Genomic DNA, 21,506 nt, shown 5'->3' with positions numbered 1-21,506 from the left:
ATAATTCCATATTCCCTAAAAAGTCACTGCTCCTTAGGTCTTTTCTTGGTGCATAATTTTTTTTCCTAAATTTATTTGACATATTTTACAGACTAATCTATTTGATCCCATAATAAAATTTCTGTTTGTTTAAAAACTATTATACTTAGATACATTATACTAATAATTTACAGGTCTGTTAACTTTAAGGATATTTCAACTATTTTAAGTGTAGGGACTCTGCTTATTTATCTTTTTGGTCCTAGGGAGGAGCAAGTATCCATTACATGGAAAACATTTAACATCATCACATACTTTTAAACTTAATTAGCAGGAATATTGGCAATTAGAAATAATTTAAATACTCTTTATCTAAGCTAGAATCAACAAATTATAGTCTTTTACCACTTTTTGTTTATGATAACAAGAAAACTTTTAGCTATAGAAATCTTTTGATCATCATCATTAGATAATATATACTAGGTGTGTGTGTATTCATGATCACTTTACAAAATACCTAAGTAGATGTGAAAATATATAATATAAATTTCATTAATAAGTGAAGCAGCTGATATTATTCAGGACCCAAATCAAATAAGATTTATATTTACACAGTATATAAAATTTTACAAATAATCTAATGAAATTATCAGTCACTTCTATAATATACTTTTCTAATGTCTTAATTATTTTTCATGAAATTCAATTATCCTCAAATATCTAACCTTGAAGTCTGGATTTCTTATTTCTTTCAATTGCAATGTTTGCTCTGAATATTTCATTGTTACTAATGTTATTTCTCTCTCTTTGTCCTCAGAGGGTTTATTTATTGTGGTACTTACCGTAATAAAAAGTTTGTTGGTTAAGATGTTAGTGGTATTGATTGAAAACTGTACAAGACCCTGTTCATTGGTAGTTGCATTGTAAAGATAATTGGCTTCACTTGCAGAGATGAAGATCAATTTATTGGGAATGGGAATACCTTTCCCATCCACCAGAAGCACCTAAAGAAGAAAAAATATTCGATAATTTATAGGGAAAACAAAGAGAACAGAACTCATGTGCACATATGCCTTTAATGCTGTAACTAAGTTTACTACGAGGCTTTTCTTCCATTTGGGCTCCTCGGGTGCTTCCATAACTGGTTTATTTTTGAAACTCCTTGGTATTCCTTTAAGATCAGGGAGGTTTTATTATTTTTTAAATTATGTTGCTAGTCAGAGGTTTTTTAGTAATTACATTTGATATTTAATAATTTAGTAATTACATCTAGTGCCAAAATTATAGGAATCAACTTAAAAGGGCTGCTTTCCCCTTTTCATTTAGCAGGAGGCTAGAGTGTTTGGCTGTGCTCACTCTCCTCCTCCCTGAACAAAACATTTCTCTGTGCTTCAGCTTCCCACTGGGGCTAGCAGTAGTGCCTCCTTCATATGTAGCAGTGAAGATTAAGTAATCCACATAAAATATATTAGAAGATATCTGACACATTTATTCCACAAATATTGGTCAGTAACATTACTATTATCTCCTGAAATAATCAGCTATGGAAACCCACATGAAAATATTTCTTTTTGAGGAAAATTATATAATTATAAAACCAATGAAATCAATTCTTAATATAAATAAAATAAGTATCTGCCTTTCTTTATTATTCTTAAATTATATATCTTACATATTAAAACAATACAATAATAACTACGAAATGCATGATATAATAATACCTATACCTAAAATTTGAACTGTTTATTCACCTATTTCTAAGTAGAACAGTTACAAAGAAAGCACTGGGAGTCACTTGTGAGAAACTGAAAGTTCCAGCTAGCTGGGTGAGTACTTTACTCTAGATTTGTACATTTCATCAGTGATATTTACAAAGGGAAGTTCTAGTTTTTGGTTTCATGACTTTGGTCATATTGACTAATTAATAACTAATCAAGTATGGGTTACATCACTGGGCCCTGGACTTATATCAACAGGAAATTTTGCCTACTTGTGAGTTACACTGTACCTGTCCAGAAAAGGGGATTCCTCGTCTAAAGTGTGAGTCCACTTTCACAAACTTGAGTTTGGTGGCAATGTTTGTGATTTCACTGGTCCCATTTCCAGTGAATATCAGGTCTGAAAAATATACAGAAAAGAGTAAATACTCTTGAAATTTACTTTAGTCCTAAAATTTCCTTCCTATGTCAACTTTTCTTAACCTCATTTTGTTATGAGAAATAAATCAATGTTTAGTATTTTATCTCCCATATTCATTTAGTACTCAACCTGTTCCCTCTTCTCTGATCTTGGCTTCCACTCTAAGTTTCATTTCGTAGCCCGAACTTTTAATCTGAATCAAGTTGGTTTTTACTTGTTGGGTGATGCAGCCATCACTGTTGAGCTGAGAACACAAAGACAATAAATGTCAAGCTGATTAAGATGCATAGTCACTAAATTTATTTTCTTTCTAATGCCAAGGAAACTTTTTTGGGTTAAATTGTTAATTGACCTTCAGGAACTTCATATTCATTTCTGCTTTGTAATCTCTAAGGTTAATTTTTCAATGACTCTTATTGACTAAGAATAGAAAGTTCTGTTTTGGATAAGGGATATTTTGGGACAAGTTTGTCCTATTATTCTCCTTCTAGCTTGTAAAATAGAGCGCCCTCCTGGCTGAAATGGTGATAGTACCAAGAAAGAACACTGAATACTAACCGGCTGACTGAATTCCTCACAGAACTCTTTCTTGTAACAATTACCATGATGAAATAGTTTTCTGCACATGCTCACAGTTGCAAGTCCTGGGACTGGTTTCCCATAGGTGTATCTATCACGTGAGAAACAAATCAGGAATTGAGAAAGGCCACCTGCATTTCCCACTACCAACCCTCCACAAGCCTTATAATAGTTAGGCTGTCACATTTCTTTATCCAGCCTGCTCCCTCTGCTATTGCTTATTTGCCGGAATGAGTTTTATTCTCAAGGCTAAAAGAAACTCGAGTTATCTGATTTCACAAAAGATAAAAGTGAAAGGGATCTTTATAGGTCATGTTCACTCCCTCAATTTGCTACTTAAAAATTGAGGCTCAGCTGGTCCTGATGGGGCATGCCTGTAATCCCAGCAACAAGGAAGGCTGAGGCAGGAGGATTGCAAGTTCAAAGCCAGTCTCAGCAATTTAGTAAGGCCCTAAGTAACCTAATGACAACTTGTGTTTAAATAAATAGATAGGCCTGGGGCTGTGGCTCATTGGTTAAATGTCCTTAGGTCCAATTTCTAAGAAAAAGGACGAAAGAATTGAGGTTAAAAAAAAAAAAAAGAAAAAAGAAAGAATGGAGGTTCAGAAAAATAGCATACCTCTATAAAATAGTGTCACTGGTAGTGTTCTTATGACTGCTTATTTCAACCTGTTATCCTTATAGTCATAGTATCAGTCACTAGATCATTTATTTTATGTGTAAGTCACTTTGTTAGAATTCTAATTATTGGCTTCTGCTCAGTAGTTTTGACCTATGATCTTTTCTATTATGTTTTCAGTCAGTCTCATTAGAGCCTCCTCCTTCTTGATTCATGTCAGGATTAGTAATTATGGTATATACATGAAGAAAAGGAGAAAGTAAAATATCCTAGAGTAGAAAATTCTTAGAGAATTATTATTTGAGGCTATTAAATAATTAGTTCCATCACTGTACCAAAGAATCTATGTTAATCATTAAAGTATTTTCTTAATATTGCCCAGTGGAGAGATTAAACATAATTAATTCAGTGTTCCATGAGAAGCAAGAAGGCAGTTCTAGCCAGTGAAATGTTTAGGATCTAACAGGCCTTTTCTCTTCAATAAATTAGTGCCATAGGGAGAAACAAGGCTACAAATTTTAAGATATTTATAGGTTTCTATGGTTTGCTTTAAATTCTTAAAGCAAAATAAAAGTACTACAGAGAGAGAGAATGGAGTTAAAATATGGAGAATTTCATAGTTTTTTTTAATAGGTACCAGACACATGAGATTTCATTTTACATTTCTGTTAACTTTTGTACTTGGTTGAAAATTTCCATCATAGAGAGTTGAAACAAAGAGTGCTTATGAGTTAAAATTGCCAAAAACAATGTGTAATCACCTCTAGACACATTCAGAAAAATTTGAGGATTTGAGTATAAGTTTATAACTAATATTGAAAATACTTTAAATTTTGCTGGTGTAATAATGGTATGTTGTAAGTGGGAAAATACCTCTATTTTTTTAGAGGTATGTATTTGGGGAAAATTTTGTGACCTCTAATTTAATCTAAAATATTAAAGCAAAAAAATATGATACAAATATGGAAAGCTAAATAATGATTAAGGGTGTCTTTTTTCTTTTCTATATTTGTGATTTTATTAATAAGTACTCAAAGGGAAGTCAGTGGAATACTATTATAAAAGTGCTGAGGGAAACTAAATTTATTATCTATACTTAGATAAATAATTATTCAGAATTGAGGCCAATTATGACAATGTAGATAAAACAACTCACATTCCACATACTGTTATTTCCACTTTTTCATCCAAGATACTGATTATCTTTGGCACTTGAACTTTCACCTCAAATTTGGGAAGCACTGTCAATAGAGATAATGATAAAAAGAGAGGCTGGTGAACATTTACTGGAAATGCAAACATTTTTGACATATCTATAATTTTCCCTCAAATGGTACTCTGAAATGTTATATGAATTTTTCAACACACTAACTTTAAGATGGCAAGACTTAACAATCCATGCAGAACCAGTTAAAACAGACTCTAACCACAGTAAATTTTAATGACACTAACAGATGATGATAGTGGTATTTAAGTAAGAATTTTCATATTTTTCAAAGAATACTGAAATGATTTTACAAACCCTTTTGACTTTGTTTACATAATCATGATGGCTTTCTTTAGAGATAGGTTTAACTGTCTTTAATTCAATTTCAACATACCTATGGAAAATTTAAATGATTTAAGTGAATGCATATTTTATGTACCAGAAAAGTCCTGCCCTTCCCACTTATATCATCCATACCAAATTCCTCCACAGTGAAGGAGTGCTCTGCTGTTCCACCTGATTCCTTCTGTACCACCACTTTGTAGGAGCCCTGAATGGGCTCTGAGGAGAGGGGAAAGGAGAGTTGACTCAGGCCACTTTCTAACTTGAGACTCTGCCACTGTGCAATTCTATTTCTTTTGGGGTTCTAAAGAAAAGCAAGAAGCACAGGGAGTGATCATTAAGTTATGATGGTCCTTGAACATTACCAATAATTTTGAGGGTGGTAATTAGTGTTGTAGAAGGAAGATAAAATACAATAAATTGGGCTTCAGGGAGGAGGAATATTTGAACTTTCTAACACATCAAAATACTAACTTCCTTTGAGATGCTTACCTCAAGGTATATCAGTGGAATCTATAGGAAAACAGGAAAGAAGTAATGTGGTTATTACTATGTGTTGCTATTTCCCTGAAAAATATTATTTAATAATATCATTTGAATACTTACATCCTCCTAATGAAGATATGACTACAGTATTTACTTTCACAAGAGAAGTATATTCATAGATTTATATGTCATTTTGACTTAGACCCAGTAGGAAGAGAATTTCCAGAATTATTTGATTAAAAGCAAACCAAGACTATTACTTCTACTAGAAGAGAAGCATTCAAAGAAATAATAAATGCTGAATAAGATGGAAATGCTAATTTCTATGATTTGGTGATTACATATTGTATACATGTATCAAATTATTATCCTGTGCTTCCTATATATGTACGATTACTGTGTCAATTAAAAAATGTAAAAAAAATAGCTTTGTTATTTTGTCATATGTTGAAGGCCAGTTGGAGCAAGTGATGTTCAGTAAGCACATCCAACTCTATATTGTACATATTTTCTAATATATGTATTAAATATATTATTAATAATTCATTATCCTTATTGCAGTATATTCAGAGCAATTAAATGTAGCTATTATCAAATTGATTAATTCCTATTAAAGAGAAAAGACTTCTTCATCTCCTGCCCCTCAACTTTGTCCTATATGAGACTCTAGAATTATGGTGAGGCTGGAGTCAGGTCACAAAGGGAATATCTTTCATCATCTTGCTCTTCTTGGACCTTCCTGCCTGGTTTTGGAATAGTAGTCCCATCTGCCCCTCCCCCACACTCCCATTTCATAGACATAGGATGCTTACCAGTTCATTTTGGGGGTGAAAATTTTCATCCAGGGAGACAATACGAAATCTCACTAAAAAACAAATTATCTTGTAAGATTCATACCCAGAAAAGTAGATGATTTGGGTTATTAGTCAAGAAGATAAAGGATTAGATGATGATGACTTTGGCTGGAAAACCTGCAGGGGAGGTGGCCCTTCCTTCTCAGTGTTGCCCTGGCTGAGGAAATTTCTTTACATACCTGTCTGGCCCGGTTTGTAGATGGGTTTGTCTGTCTGGACAAAGACCAGACTTTGAGCGTTCTTCACCAGCACTGTGTTCTTCTTCCTGAAATCTTGTGTAGGTCCCTTTATTTGGATAGTGAGGAATCCTACCTCTGAAGAAGATAAAATCCTTGGGAGCTAAAAAACAAATATTTTATAATTGAGGAACTCTACACCTATTCCTTCTGAGTTCTTCATTATTATTTCTATCTGTTCTTTAGCTTAAAAGCAGCTTGGTAGAAAAGACTGTTTCTCTGGATATAGGAACAAAGACATTAACATAAGAAATAGGGGAAATTAATAAGAACAGCCATCAGCAGAACTCAAATAGATTAGATTATGAGAACTGTAATCTCATAACTGGATTAATCCACTTGATGAATTAATAATTTGAATGAACTACTGAGTGGGCATGGCTAGAGAATATAGGTCCTTGGAGGTGTACCCTTGGTGACTATTTCTTGTCCCTGACTCCTCTGCCTCTCTCTCTCTTTCTGTCTCTGTCTTTCTCTGCTTCCCAGATGCTACAAGGAGAGTAGCTTTGTTCTGCCACACTCTTTTGCCATGATGTCCTGTCTCACCTCATGCCCAGAACAATGGTGTCAGCCAACTATGGTCGCTATGTCTGAAACCATGAGTCGAAATAAACTTTTCCTTCTCTAAATTGTCATCTGGCATTTTGGTCACAGAACAAGAAGTTGACGGATATAGACTTCTAGGTATTAAAACACATTTCTTTTAACTGAGTCTATGAATATTCCTTGTCCTGAAAAAAAATATGGGAGAATATAAGAACTGAGCATGACTCATTAGTCAACCTCAAAGAGGTACTGGATGTTTGCTTGGAGAATTTTGCAGGATTGAAACATTCAGATGACATCTAACATGCATCACAAGAAAAAAATGCACTGAATGCAGAATTATCTTTGTATAATCTGCTCCTAGGCAATGTCCAATCCTGACTCTTTCAGAGAAAATTATATGTCAAAACTGGAAAACTCCTCCATGTTATACTATTTTTGTGGGCAACAGGATTTTTGTTTAGGAATTAAACTAAACTTTGGCATTTAGAAAATATTTTCCCCCTACTCTAGTGGAAGATGCATGTTTTGTAGCTGAGAAGTTACAGTCTATGGTCTTTGTGGAAGACCTAACAACATTCTTAAAGTGATTACTTGGGACTGAACACCAGGTTCCTATCACCAGGACTAGCAGAATTCATTGAGACAGGCATTGTAGCCAGTACTCTAGTAGTACTCACAGTGAAGGAGATGCAATGGAATAAGTCCTTCTCCACCACCAGGTCAGTAAAGAGGCTTCTGTTTTCCCTTAGAGACTCCAGAGAAGCACTTATAGTTACTGTCTCATTCAAGTGGCTAAGAAGGAGGCAGGCCTTCTCAGGGGTCACAGTGTGGAGAAGGGAGGGGACCAGCACCATATAATGTCTGGGAAGGTAAGAGGTTAAGTCAGAGAAAAACCTATAATAATAAGCATTGTCTTCTGTGTTTTCCAGAACAATAGTATTTATAGCTGTAATTGGTTCTGTACCAAGAGTCAATAAATCAAGAGCAATAAGATGGTGATTCTGTAGCTAATTTGCAATTAAGAACTATTATTTTCGTATATCTTGTACTACTTTTGCCCATACATCATCAACATGAACTCATATCTTAATTTTTTTTTTAAATAGGAAACTTGGTACAAGAATCCTAATATTACTTTGTTATGTAAAGAGCAGAGAGTTGGAGGGGAGAATACCAAAGGTATTTGATCTGTGGAATACAGAAGTGAAGTTTGTTTCCTCATTCTCCAGGTGGTCTACTCCTACACATCAATCTTTCTTTATGTGTTTTGAAGAATTTCTTGGCAAAAAAAATGTCATGAATTTTTAGGGTCACTCTTAAATAATGTAAATCTCATATTTTTTTTGCATGACTACTAAGTTTTTATTATAAAAAAGAGAAGGTCATGGTAATTACATAACTTACCCATGGTCATTCGACTTGTACTTCTCATCTAACTCTTCCCTGGCACCTGAATTTTCTGAGATCTTGTGTACTGTTCTTTCAAGGATCTGATACATGATAAACATTATTTTTTGCCTTCCCATCCAGCTTTTTCCTCTAGTTCTTTGATCTCAGTAAGAAAGGAGACATAAGTGTATAATTGACTCAATATACTATTTTTTTTTAAATTTTAAGCCTACTTGATAAAAACTTAAAATTTAATTATATACATAGTTGATATTCTAAACAACTATTTCATAAGGGTTTGGTTAATATTCAATCTAATAGATACTGAAGTTGGGACCCACTGAGGTTGAGTAATTTGCCCAAGATTTCACCTGCAGTTAGTAACCGCAATGTTTCAATATATTACTCAACCATGAATGTTTGCATTTTAAATATTTGCCTTTGGAGTAGGAGCTAAATTTTATAAATATTAAACTGATAACTTTTAATTTAACTATTTTCACCTGTTCCTTTGAAACTTTAGTCTCCTGGAATCTTACTGTCCCTAGAAGAGGGAAACAGATACTTTGTCTCTTTGTCACTCTCTCAATTCTCACATCAAAGTCTAACTCTGGAGAGATAAGATAAGGATTTCTTCACTGTGTAGAGAAAAATCCCCTTCTGTTTATGATAACTAGATTTACTGCTATTTGCTAAAAGGTGGGCATAATGATTTTCAGTGGATGGGATAATCCTGTGTAGTGTAGACTGCATTTGAGGATACAAACTGCTTTGTATTTCTGAACCCAATAAATGCCTCTTGCTTTATTCATTCAACCTGCACTCAGAACACCAAGTAACCTCTACCTATAATCAAATACTATCTGGAAGGGGAGCAGTGGGAGTTGATTTATCTGCAGTTGCAGATGAAGTAGAGGAATGTTGGGAGAGAAATTCACCTGTATTGGTTGATGAAAAATTGTGCAAAAAAGAAGCCTAAGGAAGACAGAAAAGTTAGTTGATCAGAGTACTAATTCCTGCTTCCCATACTTTGGCCTGAACAGGGCCAACTGTGGCAGATGAATAAGGTAACAACAGATGGAGGGTCCTCTTACCTCTCTACCAATTTTGAACTCTGGAGGTTGCCCTCTATAGGTCTGAAATGTAGCTTCACCAAAGTCATCTGGCAGTACAGTGCGTGTAGGCAAAGGAGGGTTAGAAGTTTAACCTCCCTAGGACACCTCAGTGTGTATGTCTTCTTATCAGATCTAAGAATTCCCACCATTCTCTGAAGAATGTAAATGTAGCTTGGTTTAGGCCAGGGACCCTAGATGAGCCTCAACTGCAAAGGAGCACACTGACTGTGCAGCCTAAGCTATGTTGGAATCATAGTGACTTTACTGAATGTAGAATGCAGTAGAACGTTGGGGTTCAATGGGAGGTGAAAGAGCTGAAGTGAGACAGAGTCAACCAGAGGACTTTTACATCTTGATCAAAGAGAGAAACCAGCTGTCTAGTGACTCCAACAGTACATGCTGGCAGGTAAAAAGAAATCAGATTAACAGTGCAAAAAGAGACAGAGAACTCTGAGGCCAAGCACTCTGTCCCTCTTCTCCTCCAGAAGGTTATAGAGACTATAACCCTCTAGACACTATCTTGGAGAAGGAACTAGGGAGACAGCAAAATGCAATTATTGTATTTCATCAAATTTAAAATTGGATAGGACTAAATTTATTTTTTTCCCATTGACCAATAATTGGGGACTTTTCATGAAGCCTTGATAAATGATTAAATAATAAAGGAGCTGTCCTTTCTGTACAAATCTGACCTACAGTGTGAGTTAAGTTGCACCCCACTATACACCCTGATATTTTTATGTTCAATGCCCTCTGTCCAAAAGAACCTTCATGAGAAAGTAGAGTATGAGGTTTCAAATTGTGCTTCCTAGTGACTACTTCTTGTATTTATGATGATTGGTCCACTGGAAAGAAGTGATTTCAAGAGTTGAGAATATGTGAAAGAAAAAAAATGGGTTTACCAAGATAATCTTCTCTGACTTAAAGGTACCTTAATCAGTGGAAAGGTAGCATTTAATAGGAAAGGCAAAGTAAAGATAAAAGGGAAAGACTGATATAAAGTCTTGAGACTTCAGTGAGACTTACGGTTCTGCAGAGTCTGAGTCATTAGCAGAAAACAAGACAAGAAGTAACACCAAACATAAATGAAGAAGCTTGTCTTTGCCCATAGTGAGAGACAAATCTCAGGTGTGGTGTTGTTCCCAACACCTTGCCCTCAGCTTGATCTCTGAGACTCTCTACATTGACCAGGCTTTATGTGGAAGCTATTTTTAAACAAGCCCCACCCAAGTCTTTTGATGAGAGGTCAGAATGGGGCACAGGTTCCCAAAAAGGGTCATTGCTCTTATATTGCCTCATTCTTTTTAAGGCTAAATTCTAACAGGCTCTGAGGTATTCCTGAAGGATAAAATTCATATTCTAGTTAGAATAAACTTTAACTTCCATTGCAAACTTCTGATGAAGGATCTTCAATGAAACTTTCTCCTAAAAATTCTCACATGCAAATAACAAAGGAAACTGTATTTGAAGGTGATGGGATGTATCACTGTGATGTCATTTAATATACAGATTTCTTTCCAGGATTGAGGGAAGTCAAGTTCAGGAGGATTTATTTTTGACAGTGGATTCCTGGTCCTGGAAGAAAATGATTACAGTGACGTACTTTGGGTATAGATCAAGGAGTGGGCTAGCTGGGTCAAACAGTGGTTCAGTTCCAAGTTTTCTAAAGTATCTCCACACTACCCCAAAGTGGTTGTGCCAGTTTGCAATGTGCCATTTTGCAATCCTGCCAGCATTGAATCAGTGTATCTTTTCCCTACATCCTCACCAGCAATGATTATTGTTTGGTTTTTTAATAATTTCCATTCTGACTGGAGAGAGATGAAATCTTAGAGTAGTTTTGATTTACATTTCTCTAATTGCTACAGATGTTGACCATTTTTTCATAAATCTGTTGACCAATTATGTATCTTCTTCTGTGAAGTATTTGCTCATATCCTTAGCCTATTTATTACTGTTTTTTTTTGGTGTTAAGTTTTTTGAGTTCTTTATATATCAGAGATAAATGCTCTATCTGATGAGCATGTGGTAAAAATTTGCTCCCATTGTGTAGACTGTCTCTTCACTTCATTAATTGCTTATTTTGCTGAGAAGAAGCTTTTTAGTTTGAATCCATCCCATATATTTATTCTTGATTTTACTTTTTGTGCTTTAGGAGTCTTGTTAAAGAAGTCAGGGCCTAATCCAACATGATGAAGATTTGGGCCTGTTTTTTTTTTCTATTAGTTGCAGAGTCTCTGGCCTAATTCCTAGGTCTTTGATTCACTTTGAGTTGAGTTTTGGTGAAAGACAGAGGTTTAATTTCATTTTGTTGCATATGGATTTCCAGTTTCCCCAGCACCATTTGTTGAAGAGTTTATCTTTTCTCCAGTGCATGTTTTGGGCACCTTTGTCTAGTATGAGATAACTGTATTTTATTTGTGTTTGTCTCTGTGTCCTCTATTCTGTACATGTCTGTTTTGGTGCCAGTAACTATATCATGTATAACAAGAGAAATGAAAAGTTGTGCTCCATTTGTGTAAAGAAAAAAAAGTAAAAATTATCTTAAAAAGAAGGAAGTTTTTTTTAAAAAAGAAGTACTTGCCATGAAAGGAAGGACAGATAAAAGAGATATCAGAAAGGGGTTATCAAAGATCCCATTTGCCAATTTCATTAATAGCATCAATCCCATCCGACTTTACTTGCTCCTATCTTTCCTTGTTGCTGACTGGGTGTGTGCTCACGCACACAAAGTGTTAAGTTTTGCTGTGCTTAGCAAAACAAGGAGTTCTGTGAGAAAGCATGAACTCTTTGAACTGTGTCCTTGTTGCTGTCTTAAGAAGATAGGAGAAAAGAATGTTCTGCCAAGTGTAAAATTTATATATATATATATATATATATATATATATATATATATATATATATATATGTATGTGTGTGTGTGTGTGTGTGTGTGTGTGTGTGTGTGTGTGTGTGTGTGTGTTTGCCTGGGAATAACTAACCACAAGTTAATTGATAAGATACAGAGCACTGTGACCATAAACAAAGATTTCCTGAGAATGTTTATCCATGCTTGTAAGGATTAAGCTGCCGAAAGCATGTTTTTTCTTTCCCCTTGTTTTAATTAACAATGAAGTATAAAAGAAGGAGAGAAAAAAGTAAAGACGCTGCTCATTTACTACTGAATGCGTGTGTGTGCGTGTGTCTTTCTTAAGCATCTCTGCTGTACCAGGAATTACAGATTGTCAGCGGGTCTGACAACTGGGCACTAAAGTTTACATTATTTTTTGAGACTTCCTGTGTATTAAGTGCTATTTTGGTGGTGGAAATACAATATGGAACAGAGTATTTAGTGTCCATGCTCTCAAAGAATGTGAAGCCCAGGACTGATCATAGATAAACCAACAGCAGATTCAGTGTCACCCTGAGGATGCACACATGCTGTCTGCTCCCATATTGATCTGCTTGCAACATTTTTGAAAAACCAGCTTTCTATCTACTTCTCCATATTTCAACCTAATGTCTTTTCTTTGGAGGGCCCATTCCTGTCAACTCTGCATATAAAGTCAGTGCATTCCTCTTAGTCTTTATCAGACCTTCTTTCTTTCATCAAATTACCATCAAATAAAACATTAATTTTTAATTATGAAATGTTCCATATATATACTCATAAATATAGAGAACAAGATAGAATATGTTTGTACTTAGTACACACCCAAATTTAACAAAATTAAATATTGGCCACTTTTGTCTAAGGCCATTTCTTAAGAAATGGAAGGATTATGCTTTGTAATCTTTTCTAATTTCATTTCCCTGTTAGTGTTGTGGGATTGGAAGGTTGATATGTATCCTTCTAATAATGTTTTAACAGTTTCATTGCACATAGATGTAAATAATATATAGTATCATTTTTATTTTGTGTTTCATAAATTTAAATAGTATGCATGTATAATTGTAAAATTTATTTTTGCCTCTTACTATGTTTTTAAGACTTATTCACAGTATACTAAAGATGTAATACTGAAGATGTAATTTACTGATTTTTTAAATTAAATTATTTCTTTATTATAATTTGTTATACATGATGGCAGAATGCAATTCATTTTATATTGCATATATAGAACACAATTTTTCAAGTCACTGATTGTACACTAATTTACTGATTTTTAATAAACATCTATATGAATTCCACCATATACATATAGTAAAATGTGTTACTCCGTTCCCTTATAGCTGAATGTTATAATCTTCAATTTTTCAGTTATAAATACTTTGAATACTATCTATTTATGAACATTTAAAAAAAATTTTCTAGGGTAAATAGCAGAAAATGGGTTATAGGCTATATATGCATAAACCTCATGAAATTTGTCAGATATTAATAAATTTCCCTTCTTAAGTGTTACACGGATTTTAATACCTATCAGCAATGTAAGGTATTTCCAAGTTTGTTATATCTTTACCATCATTTTGCTTCACTAGGCATTTTACCTTTTGTCATCTGATGAGTGAAATAGTATCTTGTTTTAATGCATATTATTAATAAGGTTACATGTATTTTTATTTGTTTATTGGCAATTTTAGATTGTATCTTCAGTTTGATATCTCAATATATTATATGTAGGATCTATAAAAACCTCTCTCTGCCCCTAATTAGTAGGCCTTTAACTCTATTGTTGCACTTTTGTTTACTAAAGGCTTCAGAAATTATTCTCAGCCAGACATTCTGGAGTCATCAAATACTCTAAGGAAAAAGTTCTCTAACACAGGATTAACAACATGGGTGCTATTTTACCCCTGAATTTTGGATTCATAATAATTCTGTTTTAGTTTTTTGATACCTTTTGCAAAAAAGTATATATACACCAATCATTTCAAGTTTTTATAGTTATTTCCACTGTGAAGTTTTTTTTTCTATTTCCTTGTATGTCAATAATGGAGATGAAAGTACTACAAGTGTATTATTATTATTCTTTCAGGTACTGGGAATTGAACCTGGAGATGCTCCACCACTGAGCTACAACTCTAGCCTTTTTTATTTTTTATTTCTCTCTCTCTCTCTCTCTCTATATATATATATATATATATATATATATATATTTATTTATTTATTTATTTATTTATTTATTTATTTATTTTTATGTGGTGCTGAGAATCGAACCCAGGTCCCCGCGCTAGGTGAGTGCTCTACCACTGAGCCAAAATCCCAGCCAAGTATTTTTTTAAATACATTTTCTGCCCATCTCTTTCTTCTTCTGGAACTCCCATAATTTGCATTTTGGTACACCTTATGATGTCATGTAGTCCTTTATTGTTTCTCCACTCTTTTTTAATTCTTTTGTTTTATACCTCTCATTACATTATATCCAAAGACTTGCCTTCGAGTTGCTAATTCTTTTTTATTCATGATGAAGTATGCTATTGAAGCTCTTCATTGATAAGTTTTTGGGCAATTTTTCTTCCATTTTTAGAATAACAGAATAATGATCAGTTATAGTGATAGCTAGGACATGTGGTTTTACTAGGTCCACAGTGAGGCCTCTGGTTATTGGTCTTTTTACCAGGGTGTATGGTAGGCTTGGGGTTTTTCTATTCTTTGGGTAAGAAAGAAATTGGACTGCCCCCATGACCTCAGTCAATAGGACTTTTCCGGATGATGGTCTGCTTCAGGGTTTGCAAATGGTGGGCCTCTTACCTGGTATGTGGATGGGTATGGCTTTCTCTGGGCTGCTGGGAAGGCTCCTACTGAGTCATTGGGTGCGTCTCTAGGCAAGCAGTACTGGCCTCTGACTACAGTTGTGAGGGGTGAGAACCAACATCCATGGCGGCTTCAGGGCTTACAAGCTGAGACCATTCTGCAGGACTGCTTTGGAGTTAATGCATAAGTTTGTCTCCTGGAAGGTCCCCAAGTGGGCAGACCTGTTCTTAGATCACAAATGGGAGGGATTGGAGTTAATTTATCGGCAGTGTCAAAATATACAATATGATCCAACTCAGCAGACCTGCTTGCAAGGGTACTTGTGGACATGTCTCCTCAGAGGGACCTGTAAAGACAGGAATGGTCTTAGACTGCAGTTTAGAAGGGATGGAACTAAATCTCAGGACCATTTCAGGGTTTGTTTTTCCAAAACATGGAACAGTGAAAGAGAAAACCAAAATAAATGTAGAATAAGGATTGCAAGAAGGGAAGTTTTTCACTTTATTTGTAACATTGAATCTGAAAAAGTAAATATTTTTCATAGCTGGATAAATTTTTGGACAACCTTTTTTATTGAGATAAAATTAATCTAAAATAAAATTCATTATATTAAGCTGCATAATTTAATGGTTGCTAGTGTGCTTGTGGTATTATTCAATGATCACTGCTATCTAGTAATAGAACATTTCTGTCTTCCCAGAAAGAAACCACATACCTCATAGCAGTCAATAAATGGAAATTAATGATTTTCTCCTTCTCTAGTAACCATAATAGACTTTCTATTTTTATGGATTTACCTATTCTAGACATTTCAGATAAGTAGAATCATAATACATTTAGTCTTTTGTGTGTAGTTTCTTTTATGTTTTCAAAGTTTATGTTGTAGCATGCATCGACTATCAATTCATATTAGTGATAAATATTCCTTTGTATGGATATACTACATTTTGTTTATCCATTAATCTATTAATAGAAATTTATTTACATTTTTTACTATTTTGAATATTGTGTTATGAACATTTGTGTACAAGTTTTTTCATGAGCATGTTTTTCTTGAGAATATACACAGGAGTGGATTGTGGGTCATATGACGGCTTGATATTGAACATTTTGAAGAACTGAAAGACCATTTTCCACAGTGTCTGAACTATTTAAAATTCTTACCAGCATTGTTTTCATATATTTACCAATACTTATCCTATTTTAATTTTTGTGAAAGTATAGCTATAGTAATAAATCTGAAGGAGTATCTCTTGGTGGTTTGGTTTACATTTCCCTAACAAATAGTGATGTTGTACATCTTCTCAGGAGCTTTTTAGTCATTTGAACAGGTTATTTAAAGAAATATCTGTTCAATTCCTTTTTTTCTCTTCTAATTCAGTTGTTTTAATCTTATTACTGAGTTGCAAGAGTACTTTAACTACTCTGGATCATACTAGATGTATGATTTGCAAAACTTTTCTCCCATTGTGGCAGTTACCTTTTCATACATGGTAATATCCTGTGATGCACAAAAGTGTTTAGTTTTTATAAAGTACAATTCTTAAAGATTTTTGGTCGATTGTGCTTTTATTTTTATATGTAAGAATTTTTAACCTGATTCAAAGTCACAAAGGCTAATTCTAATTTTTTTGAAAACATATATTTTATTTATTCTAAAATTTAACCCTTCAGCCATTTTAATCTCATTAAACAGTGCTACATTTTTTTTCTGATTATTCAGGCCTAAAATCATGGCATTGTCCTTGGCTCTCTTTCTTCCTAATCTCCAATGTAAGACATTAGCATATTTTGCTATTTCTACACTTGAAAAAATCAATAATCAAAATACTTTTGAACATCACAAAGACTAATTCTTATGGTCCTTCTAAAACTTTTGTAAGTTTAGTTTTTTCTTTAAAAATTTATTCTAATTTGTTATATATGACAGAAGAATGCATTACAGCTGTAGTAATTATAGCATTACACATATAGAGCACAATTTTTCATATATACAAAGTATATTTACACCATTCATGTCTTCATACATGTACTCCTAGGGTAATGATGCCCACCTCATCCACTGTCTTTCTTACCCATTTGTAATCTATCTTGAGTTAATTTTTGAATAAGATATGAGTTAGGTATCCAACTTTAATCTTTGAGTCTTTTAATTTCTGGTTGTTCTAATACTGTATGTTAAGGTGAGTATTATTTCCTCTACTGAATATTCTTGATATCATTTTCAAAAATCAATTAATTGAAAATGGGTTGACTTATTTATGGATTTCCAATTTTTTCTTTTTTTATTGTAAATTATTATTATTAAATTGAACATATTTATTTGATATGTGCATGCAATGTATATTAATGAAATCAAGATAGTATAGAGCCTGTAAATTCTATTCCATTGATCTATTTATCTGTGCTTATAATGGTACCTCACTATTTTGATTTTTTACATCTATGCAATAAATTTTGAAATAAAGATGTATGAGTCCCTAGCTTTGTTCTTTTTTTAAATTATCATTTTGGTTATGAATTTTTGACTCTGTTTGTCCATTTCTGCAAAAAAAAATATAGCTGGAATTTTGAAGGGATTGCATTAAATTTATAGCTCAATTTGAGAAGTATTGTCATCTTAATAATATTAAACCTTCTAGTTCACAAACATGAAACTTTTTGAATTTCTTATTCTGCCTTTTTGTTCTGACATCACTTGGCTCAATTTTGATTAGTTTATTAATTTAAAGTAAGCTGATAAAAATTTTACTCTCAAATATTTGCTACAATATTACCAGAATTTGATTTTCTCTTCATTAAATGATATTTTGATTTTAAAGCTCTTCATAAAGATTAAGCTCTTCCTAGCTCTTATGAAGCACTGGGTTAGAGCATTAGCACCACATAAAAAATAAATAAATAAAATAAAAGCATGCTCTCCCTCTACAACTACAAAAAATAAATAATTTTTTAAAAAAGAGATTACTTGTTATCAATCATATTTTCATTACTATAATGAAATAGTTTATGTTAGCTTCTTAAGAAAATAAGAGGTTTATTTAGCATACAGTTTTGGAAATTCAAGAACATGGTATCTTCATTAGCTTAGTTCTTATTTGGGCACTATTGGCTGCATTATACCATGACAAAGGACAATGGTAGGAGTGATTATATAGAAAGCCAGACAACTGGGTGGGGCCAATTTTAAGCTTTCATAACAACCTCTCATGAGAACTACCAAGAGGTTGCACAAGAGATATCTTAATCCATTCTCAAGGTCAGTGTCTTCAATTGACCTAAGAACCTCTTAATAGCTCCTACCTCTTAAGTTTCAGCTACCTCCCCAGACCACCATCCTGGACAGAATCTTTGTACACACATTGGTGAGACTGAAAAATGGTATGGCAATCAAATTTTAAACACATTTTCCCCCATTATGTTTGCTGAAGGTTTTTGCAGAGTACTCCATTGTCAAACACTCAGATATCTTCAAAGAATAGACCTGTAAATTTAGACTGCTGAGTTGTTAATCCTTCAACAACTTTCATGTTGTAACAGTGTATCAAGATAAGATTTCCAAGAAATTTCAGTTCTGAAGCAAATCTACTTCATTTAAGAAGAATACTTGAGGGCTAGGGTAGAGCACTTGCCTAGTATGTGTGAAAGACTAGGTTCAATTCTCAGCTATTTCATACAAATAAATAAAACATACAGGTCTATTGACAACTAAACAATATTAATTTTTTTTAAAGAATAATACTTGATGCAATATCAAGCAGGAAGAATGAATTAGGATTGAGTGAATTGAGGAGGAAAATTAAATTATGGTTACTTATTTAGAACATGGTGTTATTTTAAATGTATTTTTATGAATATGGTAAAAGTTCTTTTCCTATCTTTTTACACTACCTAATCCCCAGCCTTGTCGATTTTACTTTCATAGACAAAATTAAACATTAAAAAATGGCACATTATTATTTGTACCAGGGATTGAACTCCTAGTGCTTAATCACTGAACCACATTCCCAGCCCTTTTAAATTTTTTTTATTTTGAGACAAGTTCTCAATAAGTTGCTTATGATATCACTAAGTTGCTGAGGCTGGCTTTGAATTTGTGATCCTCCTGCCACAGCCTCCCAAGCAGTTGGGATTACAGGTGTGTGCCACTGTGCCCGGCTATAATGGCATATAATTTTTGATGGCTCCATTTTAATTCTGAAAAAATAAATGTTTTTACTATGTGTCATTACCTTTCATGGCAAAGTAATTATTTACATTATTCATTAAGAATTGGTTTTCTTTACATTTGAGTATACTTGGACACATTGATCTAATTATATAAATAAATACCAATAGTGTTAATATTTGTAAATGATTCTGATTTAATCCAGCACAGAAAGCTCATTATTAAGAAATATATTGGGGAATGATGCTTACAAAGTTCTCTTTTGGAATGTGGTACTTGACTTATGGGATCCAAGTTTCTCAAGTGTAAAGAAGATTGTTTCCCTGAAAACTAAAGACCTTGGCAATGTTGGAGTCTTCCACATAAAAGGAATTCATTTATCTTTGTAGTCAACAGGGGGGTGAAATAACATGTTATAGATGTTCCTAAAAGTCCAAGTCAAGATGTTCTGTCTCCTGGACAAAAGTTAATTGTGTGGCCTTACTATTTGCTTGATACTTGTTTTAGTCGCTTGTTCATTGCTGTGACTAAAAAGACTTGACAAGAACAATAGGAGTAGGAAAAAAATTAATTTGGGGGCTCACTGTTTCAGAGGTTTCAATCCATAGACAACTGGCTCTATTTCTTGGGGCCTGAGTTGAGGCAGAACATCATGGCAGAAATGTGTGACAGAGGAAAGCAGCTAGAAACATGGCAACAGGAAGCAGAGAGAAAGTTCTCCAGGACAAATATGACCCAAAAGCAAGCATACCCCTAATGGCCCTCCTCCTGCAGTCACACCCTACAAGCCAGTTGTTATTACCTAGTTAATCCCTCTCAGGGGATTAATGCACCAATTAGGTCAAGACTCTCATAACCCAATCATTTCACCTCTAAACTTTCTCACATTTTCTCACACCTGAGCTTTTGGGGGACACCTAGTATTAAAACCATAACATTGTTCCTGAAAGTCTAAGTCAATATTCTGTTTTGTCTCCTAGACAAAAGTTTATTGTGTGGCCTTAATATTTACTTGATACTGAAGGCTCATAAGGTCTGCATGGCTAATGAATCCACTTTAGATACCTATGAAAATAATCCAAACCTCGTGAGAACCACCAGTTCAATTTTTCTTATCATGAACAATATTTACTGAAGGGAAACTATAAAAAATTTCAGAAACTAAAAAACAAGATTAAAATAATCATAGTATATTCTTTTGTTGCTGTTTGGAGACAAGAGCTACTTAAGGATTAGCTATAAGAATACACTAAGTTCTTCTTACTATTTACTATAAAGAAATGTTCTAGACTTTCTGAAGTTCTTGTTCATTTTTTTTTTGTCTGATACTATTGTAAATAATCTCTGGCAGAGCATATAACCCAAGGTTTTATGCCTCTTCTATATTAACCACTTTATACCTACCTCATCATTCTTATGCTAATAGTTTTTTCAATTGCCTGTGAATAACCTAGCTTTTTGAATGCTATTGGAATTTGTAATGCATCTTAGTGGTTATTTCATTATTTAATAGATTAAATGAAATTTTGACATATTTGTTCTCTTTATATTTGCCTAAGAATCATTTTTAAAAGAATCTTTTAAAGTGTTATACTCTTACAAATAATTTGTCAAAATAGGAAAATACCATAGTTAATAATATCCACCTATTGTATCCATATGAATCACAAAATATTTTAGAGAAAAAGTGTTCTTTATTTACACAATATGGCAAAGACTTTGTCTTTTGGTTTTAATCTTTTCCTTTTTTAATGCTTGACTCTAAAAAGTATTTCTAATTTCACATTCAGCTTCTCTTCCTAAGGTGGGGGCATTTTTGGTCCAAGGGTTATTCAAGTGTTTTGCTGATGAAAGTCAGTGGTTAACTTATTAACAGGCTTTGAGTAACCAAAGATTGTTTACTGGAAATGGCAGATTTTATCCTGTCAGATTAAGTACACATTATATCTTGATACAGATTTTCTCAGGCAAAAATTTGTTCAGTAACAACTTGAATCTACACAAAACCTTTGCTTCAGTACCTTGATTATGGTTTGTTTTAACATTCTCATTCTCATGCCTAAATTTTATAAGAAAAGTATCTAAGAGCATTAAATGAAAACAAAGATATCTCTCAGACTCAGGCTAAATAACAGCATCTCCTTTATTAAAAATCATTAAGAAGAAA

General features: G+C 33.5%; 1 protein-coding gene across 2 annotated transcripts in view; it reads right to left on the bottom strand.

Annotated features, from left to right (window-relative positions):
- LOC101959495 (PZP alpha-2-macroglobulin like) overlaps positions 1 to 10,686 on the bottom strand; it is a 45,377-nt gene extending 34,691 nt beyond the window's left edge. For both annotated transcript variants that reach the window (XM_021720861.3, XM_078015271.1), the window contains exons 1-11: positions 10,521 to 10,686; positions 7,668 to 7,851; positions 6,385 to 6,544; positions 6,164 to 6,216; positions 5,358 to 5,378; positions 5,001 to 5,169; positions 4,473 to 4,557; positions 2,677 to 2,788; positions 2,248 to 2,362; positions 1,988 to 2,097; positions 822 to 983 (exon numbers count right to left, since the gene is read on the bottom strand). In XM_021720861.3, the coding sequence (XP_021576536.3) occupies positions 822 to 983; positions 1,988 to 2,097; positions 2,248 to 2,362; positions 2,677 to 2,788; positions 4,473 to 4,557; positions 5,001 to 5,169; positions 5,358 to 5,378; positions 6,164 to 6,216; positions 6,385 to 6,544; positions 7,668 to 7,851; positions 10,521 to 10,603 (1,254 nt within the window). In that variant the 5' untranslated portion in view covers positions 10,604 to 10,686. The remainder of the gene's footprint in view (positions 1 to 821; positions 984 to 1,987; positions 2,098 to 2,247; positions 2,363 to 2,676; positions 2,789 to 4,472; positions 4,558 to 5,000; positions 5,170 to 5,357; positions 5,379 to 6,163; positions 6,217 to 6,384; positions 6,545 to 7,667; positions 7,852 to 10,520) is intronic.
- Between the last annotated feature and the right edge of the window lie 10,820 nt (positions 10,687 to 21,506).

This window comes from Ictidomys tridecemlineatus, chromosome 6 (assembly GCF_052094955.1).
Source record: "Ictidomys tridecemlineatus isolate mIctTri1 chromosome 6, mIctTri1.hap1, whole genome shotgun sequence".
Classification (NCBI taxonomy): Eukaryota; Metazoa; Chordata; class Mammalia; order Rodentia; family Sciuridae; genus Ictidomys; species Ictidomys tridecemlineatus.
Note: the sequence above shows the minus strand (reverse complement) of the source record. Positions and strands in the feature narration are given on the sequence as shown.